The 7,870-nt window shown below is 27.7% G+C and overlaps 1 protein-coding gene across 2 annotated transcripts; it reads left to right on the top strand.

Moving 5' to 3' along the window:
• Window positions 1–2,871: 2,871 nt before the first annotated feature.
• On the top strand, window positions 2,872–6,637 carry l(1)10Bb (BUD31-like protein). 2 transcript variants are annotated; one of them, XM_015513656.2, is made up of 4 exons: window positions 2,872–3,178; window positions 4,157–4,279; window positions 5,397–5,563; window positions 5,650–6,637. In XM_015513656.2, exons 1-4 carry the CDS (start codon window positions 3,085–3,087, stop codon window positions 5,698–5,700), a joined length of 435 nt encoding a protein of 144 aa, XP_015369142.1. In that variant the 5' UTR covers window positions 2,872–3,084; the 3' UTR covers window positions 5,701–6,637. The 2 variants fall into 2 exon arrangements, with proteins under 2 accessions (XP_015369142.1, XP_015369141.1); XM_015513655.2 differs by lacking the exon at window positions 2,872–3,178 and adding an exon at window positions 3,267–3,468.
• The last annotated feature ends 1,233 nt before the right edge of the window (window positions 6,638–7,870 follow it).

Here is a 7,870-nt window from a genome sequence, read left to right as displayed (position 1 = left end):
CTAGTAATGTAGCTTACTAGTTACTAACGTGAGGCGTGAGTTGTTGTCCAGTTATCCAGTGCCCACGAGGGTAGTCTATTCGGTGGTCACTATAGCAGGAATGCAGAATGCACGACAAAGTTGTAACTTGTACTTTGTAGTACCTACATACAATAGTACAGTACAGTACACAATATGTTACTCGCTTAAAATCTTATACTTGACCTCTATTTGCTATTATAATTATATACATATAATGTATATAAATATAATAATATATAAGCAATAATACTTAAATATATATTATTATGCTTATGTATAGATTCGTAAGAATTATTTTTGGTAAATTCATATTATGTCAAATAAATTTAAAAAAAATCAATTAGTTTGACGGGCACTGGTTCGAAAGCTAAGCGGGCCGTAGGTTGGTGACCCCTGTCCCTGTGGGCTGTGCTATAAGTATTATAATGTATTATATTTTTAATATCATGATTCGTGAACTTTGGTTAAAAACTTATAAATCATAACCCAGACCAGGGGTAGCAAACCTTTTGCGCGCTACATGCCAAAAATTATCTTCTTTTTTTCGAATGTGCCACGAAAAATATTTTATGTTCAATATTGTAAAAAAAAAAATTTGTAATTTGATTGTATAATTAATGTATTAGTATAAAAATGATTAATTTAAGTACATACAATTTTATTATAAATAATATAACTTTGTTAATTTTTTGTGGTGAATTGATGAGTGATGACCGATATTGTTCTAAGTTCCCAAAATATGGACATATATAATATACCTATATAGTACCTAATAGTATTGTGTGTGTACGTCGTATGCGACCGATCCTTAATGTATGTAAAATATAAACAAAATATCCGGGTGATGACGTTATAAGTTAAAATATACTCATCATAATATGAGGTATTAACTGGTTCTGAGACCTGGTTGCATAGGATAGGATAAATAACTTCTATGTAGTTATTATGTTGTTAATGATTGTGTATTTGTAGGCTGAATTATTTTAGTAAAATTTCTTGTGGGAAGAGAGGCTGACTTGCCAAATTATTTTACACCTATTCTTCGCCAATGACGTTGGCTTGGCTGTCATTGTCTTAATTACACTGTCTCAAGACACCTCCTCTAATAACTTATATTATAGTCCGTATATTACCTATATAATATTTTATATTATTCATAGGTACGTGCTGTTCAAGGTATCCTACTAGATGCACTGTTGTATTACTGTTATCAGGATTTCCATAAGGGAGGGGGGTCAGAAAGACCCATGGTACTGGAGCTCAGTGTTCATGCAAATAATTACTTCAATAAAATATATTAGAAAATTGTTTTAAGGTTAGTTGTTATTTAAGAGGTGCCAGGATTTATACGATTTAGTTCTGTACCAGGGCCAAAAATACGATGGCTGTATTACCTGTATTATATAAGAATATTACATACCTTTAATTAAATTATAGATGACACGGTAGCGTACACGTCATCATAAATCATCATATGTTGGTGAAAAATAACTCAGAAAAAAATTTTACGGAAATAAAAGTCCATGTGATTCTTATGTATTTTTAGGATAATTTAATAGGATAAATTATATATATATAATTACCTATCATTTCTTAATTCATTAAGGTCGTAAAAAGTACTATGACTTCCTGACTTCCATCTATATATCTAACTGCAGGAAAAAATTAAAACGAAAAATAAAATAAAAGATGTATCATCATATCATTTACATTAATTTATTGTGTGGTATTATTGGTCCCATAACCCATTGGCGGTTTAAACTGCAGGTTTGTCTACGGTTCATTTATTAACAGAATAGAATATATTAAGGCTTTTTAGCTATATAAGGCTATAACAGTAGATAAGTATAAACTATAAGTAATGGCATTATGGCAATAAGTTATACCTAACTATTATTTATTAGGTATTACCTATATAAAACATTCAAATTTCAAATATGAAATATTAGTTATATTACCAAGTACCATTATTGATATTATTATATTACACATATTAGATTTATAGCCAGAAGCCCAGAAATAACGATCGTTATTCGTTAATCTTAAACTTAATATATTGCATTCTTTTAAAATTTATCATTTCCATTGTGGTATGTATTATTTCGTAGTTGCTAAGTTGGTAATATTACAATTGACACGACTGCCGATTATCTTTCACTTTTGCTATCACTTCCTTTACCCAATATCCCATGTTTTTCCAGGAATCAAGTAATTTTCCCGAAATGTCATTGTATTTTATAGCATGGTCTTCTAAGAGCATGTATAATATAATATGTAGTATTATGAAGATCTAAGATTTTTCCCCACTGACTAGAAATTGTACAAACATTTATAAGAGCGGGCTTTTCTCATATGAGGATTTCCTTATCAATGACTGGGTGACTGGGTCAATTGATTGCTAATTTCAAACACTTCCTGGCTACACTGGCATGCCGGGAGAACTTGTATGTTCCCCCCACGGCTGTAGATAGGATGGTTGCCATCACGATTTAAGATATACTTATCTAAAATATATCTTAAATCGTGGTTGCCACAGATAAGACCGTGCCACAGATACATAAAAATACTAGATAGCCGACTTCTATAGTACCCTAGAACAATAATTGTTATATTCTGTGATAGTACCCTGATCGTACCTAACCACTCTTATCAACTTTCGGACAACTGCTTATCAATCTGAATTTTTTTGCAGTTTTTTTGCTGTTCTTATATATTTAGTTGAATTAATCCTATAACCAATTATTCCAATGATATTTGTTCCATAGGATATATGCTACAAAAACATTTGTTCCTATATTCTCTTTATCAAATTAAATTTGTTCCAATAAGTTTTTGGGCTTTTGGAACAAATGTCTATTGGAACTAAATATTGTTGAACATGTAATACAGTCATTATTAAGAATTTTGAGTTGGTAGAAATGCAATCCGAACGAGAACGAAATTGAACGGATGAACGACTTTTTATTATTTCACGATCCGGATTGTTTTTTGTTTCGTTCACAGGTTTGACCCGTTCATTTTGATCCGTTCGTTCGCGACTTCGCGTACGACACATCTCTAATTATGCCTAAAGTTCGAAGGAGCCGAAAACCGCCTCCGGATGGGTGGGAACTTATAGAACCAACGCTAGAAGAATTGGAGCAAAAAATGAGAGAAGGTAGGTATGAAAGGATTGTGGTTTCTCTAATATTACTTGATTGTTAAGATACTATTTCACCACTTATGTTTTCCATGTAGACCGATACAAATAATATAAATAAACAACATTATAATCAGATATAGATCTACTTATTCTAAAAAGAATGCAATTTTTAATGTTTTTAAAATGTGTGATGAATAAGATTCATAATTTTCATAGACATGCACAGCATACATTTTTAACCAGTCCAAAATTAATATGTTGCCAATGTTTTTGCCTTATCACGGGTTGGATCATATTAGTAAAAGGTATGAATTTGTATGATGATTTTCTCGTATATAATTTTAATTATTTAATAGAAAAAAATGTTATTTAGTGTTAATATTGGTACAAATGGGTCATGTGTATCTTATTGGTATGTAGATGGTTGTGTCTGTGTGTGTGTAAGTCCAAAACGTAAATTTGTCTGCAAGTATAAAACCCACACTTATCTTTAACTTCTTGAATTTAAAATAATTTTATTATTTTTCTTGATCAACCATTCATTTTGAAAATTCATCTTTGAATTTAATTTTAAATTAAATATTATTCAATAACATTGAATTATTCATAGGTGATTGCATGCCTTTTAAATAAATAGTTATTCACCAGCCCTTTGAGTCCAAAATAAATCGTTAGGTGCAGAAAAAAAGCATCATTAGCTGCATCTATGCTCATGCGTATCTTAAGGTTTAAATCATTTTGTCCTAAATTTTGCTAAGTATATGTATAAAATATAAATAATATGTTGTTATAATTACAGACATGTTTTAACTTTGGTTTCAGGTACTGTATGGAATCAAAGTATTTCCTTATTTTTAACATTTTTGACTTGAAATTTTAGACTGAAAAATTTTGGTTTAGAATAATAATTAATCATTAATAGTATTTATTTGCTGTAGGAATATTGTAAAAATTAGTTATATTTAAATTAAAATTATATTTTGTGATTTTTAGCTGAAACTGAATCTCATGAAGGCAAACGTAAAGTAGAAGCATTGTGGCCAATTTTCAAAATTCATAACCAAAAATCAAGATATATTTATGATTTGTTTCATAGACGTAAAGCTATTTCTAGAGGTTTGTTTACACTACAATATTAGTTTTGACTAAAACTGTAATTTATAGTTATTATTATAATTTGGTAGGTTTATTTTAAATCCTAATTGCATGATGAAATGTAATGAAAATATAATTCAATATTTTTAGAATGGTGCAATTCATGGTTTTCATTTGTGGTTTTAATATTACAGTTGCAAAACATGTACTTACATCCAAATTTTGGTAGCGGTGTCGTATGCTATCTACACAAAAAATGTTATCTACAAATTGCAAGGTTGTCCCTGGCTCAATTTCTATTTTAATAATTGGAAGCAAAGTGGTGTAGTCTCTTTTTTGAACGATTAATAATCAATGTTCTACTATATTGTCACGGCTAAAACACATTCCAAACACCCACGGCACCTGTACGTGTCACAAATTGTCCATTGGAATCTCGTTTGTGGCTATTTTTATAACATTCCTTGAAAACGCCACCACACACTTCATCGCTAACATTATTGATTTTTTCACAAAATTTGTCGTTAGGTAATACACCTTTTTGTTTTAAAAAATGCACACAAGTATCATCAATATAAATAATATGTCTATATAAATCACTAATGAAGTCATTTTGAACATAATACAAATGACAAACACATGCAAATAATTCACAGACACTACTAATCGTTAAAAACCCTTGGGATTTAACTTTGTAGAGTGTAGATAAATATTATTACGATTATATAGATAACATCAGATGATAAATAGTATTTGTAGATAGTATACGACACCGCTACCCAAATTTTTTTCAGAATAAAAAGTATCGCTTATAGAATGGGTTTTAAATAAAATAATTAAGACATACTATAGATGCAGAATAACATTAATATCTAATTAGAAAAAACTTCTAATACAATTTAAAGTTGAAAAAATTATAACTACTAAATTATTGTTATTTATATTAAATTATAATTTTTTTTTTTTACTTCCTTCTGTTCGATTAACAAATAATTAAAATCAACTATTTAATTACATTTTATTTAATTATTAAAAATACTATAACTTGTATTTGTCATTAGATATATCTAATATTTTTAATATAAAATTATAAAAGTATAGGTATAGTTTAAATTATTATTTAATTTTTTTGTTATAGAATTGTATGATTTTTGCTTGCAAGAAAAAATTGCTGATCAAAATTTAATAGCAAAATGGAAAAAACAAGGTTATGAAAATCTATGTTGCCTCCGTTGTATTCAAACTAGAGATACAAATTTTGGAACTAGCTGTATATGCAGAGTCCCAAAATCTAAACTAGAAGAAGTAATTGCTTATTACTTTATTAGTTTAATATGTTCAAATATTAGTTTTAGAATCAACATTATTCACTTATGTATTATATTTTTCAGGGTCGAATTGTGGAATGTGTGCATTGTGGATGTAGAGGTTGTTCCGGCTAAATAAACACAATATACTAGTTATATGATTATTGTATTAATTATATTCTTAATATGTGTAAAGAATTTATTTCTATATTAATAAGTGTGCAGTATAAGACTGAAATTAAAACAGCATACTAACTGAAAACTCTATAAATTAGACATTTTTAATTTCTATAATGATTATGTTAAGTACAATCTGCATTGGTTTTTATGATAAAAATTTTTGATAACAAATATTGATCTTTCTTACTATTATTTCAATTAAGAATTTATTTTGACATTGCATGCAATCAAAATATTTATTTTGGTAGTTATATATTTTACCAAACAATTGTTCCTTCTCGTAAAAATAGTAAAGGTACTATTTAAGTAATTTCAAGTATTGGACTTTAATATGACAACGGCAATGAGTGCTTCTAATTTGCATTAAGTGCCGCACATTCGGGAGCATCACTATATTATTACAACTATAATTATGTAATATACAGATATAATAACAATTATTGTAAAATCGGAAAATTTGAATAAAAATGTGTAGACATGCATTGTACGTTGTACACCAAAATCAAGCACACCCATGTCAGACTTCTAAGATTACAATCATATTACTATTAGGTCTAATAGTATTATTTCCATAGTTTAAATACAGCTGGTGATTGGATAAGATAAAACAAGCATTTCTGTGAGTGTTCACTGTTCAGATTTATAAATACATTTTAAATAAGATTAAAAAATATCAAAAATTATTTAATGTCGTTATTTTGTAAATTATAATGTTAAATTAAAATATTTTGATTGATTAAATCTTGAAAGATTTTGGGCCAATCAATGAATGTTTTGATCTTAGTGATTTTACAATTATGCATATTTTTTTTGTTTGTATCATAATAAATTGAAGAAAAAATTCTTCATCTACATTTTGAGTGTTTAAAAATAAATTTAAAATCCAATAATTCATTATGGTTATTAGTTACTATTTATACCTACCAACCTACCCAACTTGATTGATTTAAGTCAGGAAAATTAATTTATTAAATAATACAAATCAATTAAAAAGTATATTAAACATATTTTTAATTAATTAATAATTACTTTGGTGGTTTCACAAATTTCCATAAAAGTATGCCATAACCATTTGTGTTGAAAATTAAAAATTGTTATTTAGTGGGCATTTCGGAAGCTTTTATTTAAATTTTAAGAAGTCATTTTTTGACCATTTTGAAATGATTATAACTTACTTTTTAATACCTAATAATATCAATTAAATCAGAAGATTTAATCTAAAAGAAATGTTCTAGATATTAATCTAAGTAAATTTTGTACTTGTATTGATGTCCTGAATAGGAAGGTATTTTTAAACAAGTAATTTGATGTATTGATTTAAGTTTAAATTGCTGATTTTGTTTAAAGTGAATAGAAATCTAGGTTTTACTTTGGAAAGTTTTTGCTTTTTAATTAGGACCAAGGTTATTAATAGTTTACAAGTGTAACCAATATGGCGACTTATCGATTAGGTACTGACTTTCACTCAAACTTATTGTTTACATTTTTGCAAATTTAGTAGTTATCATGAGAGTATTTTTTATTAAATTCAATTGTTGGGATTAAATAAAAGTGAACTATTATAGACATCCTAACAGTGTCAAGAGGTGTACCTAATTAATGTGACTATATATCTACTGGGAATGGAAAATATAATCAACAAATCAACAATACACCATCTGACAAACTATTACTATTTAGTGTTTTATAATATAAGTCTATCCTAACTCTAGGATAGACTCAAAATTATATTATTCTAAATTGTATTAATTGTAATGCCATACTCAAACTAATATTTAAAAAATTATTATTATTCTTAAGACATGCAAAATACAAATATCATGATTAGGTACCTTAAACTCAAAATCATATTATTTTATGATTTAACCACCTATTCTCTTGTTTACTATTAATATTATTTTATTTTAGTTTTCATTAATTTAACTGTATAATGGCTATAAGTTGCACCGACTTGGGCTTAGGGTCAACATGCGGCTTATAGGCCATGAGTTAAGTGCTCCTTGATTCATGGGTGGTAACTAGTGCAAAGGTAGTAAAATACTAGAAATTTCACCATGTAGTATACACTAATACTCGCAAAAAAATCAGTTAGTAACTAACTAATAAGTAAGGCTCGGATTTATAT

The sequence above is a fragment of the Diuraphis noxia genome, unplaced genomic scaffold, assembly GCF_037042655.1.
Source record: "Diuraphis noxia isolate RWA-SAM2 unplaced genomic scaffold, SU_Dnox_SAM2 contig0002, whole genome shotgun sequence".
NCBI lineage: Eukaryota > Metazoa > Arthropoda > Insecta > Hemiptera > Aphididae > Diuraphis > Diuraphis noxia.
Note: the sequence above shows the minus strand (reverse complement) of the source record. Positions and strands in the feature narration are given on the sequence as shown.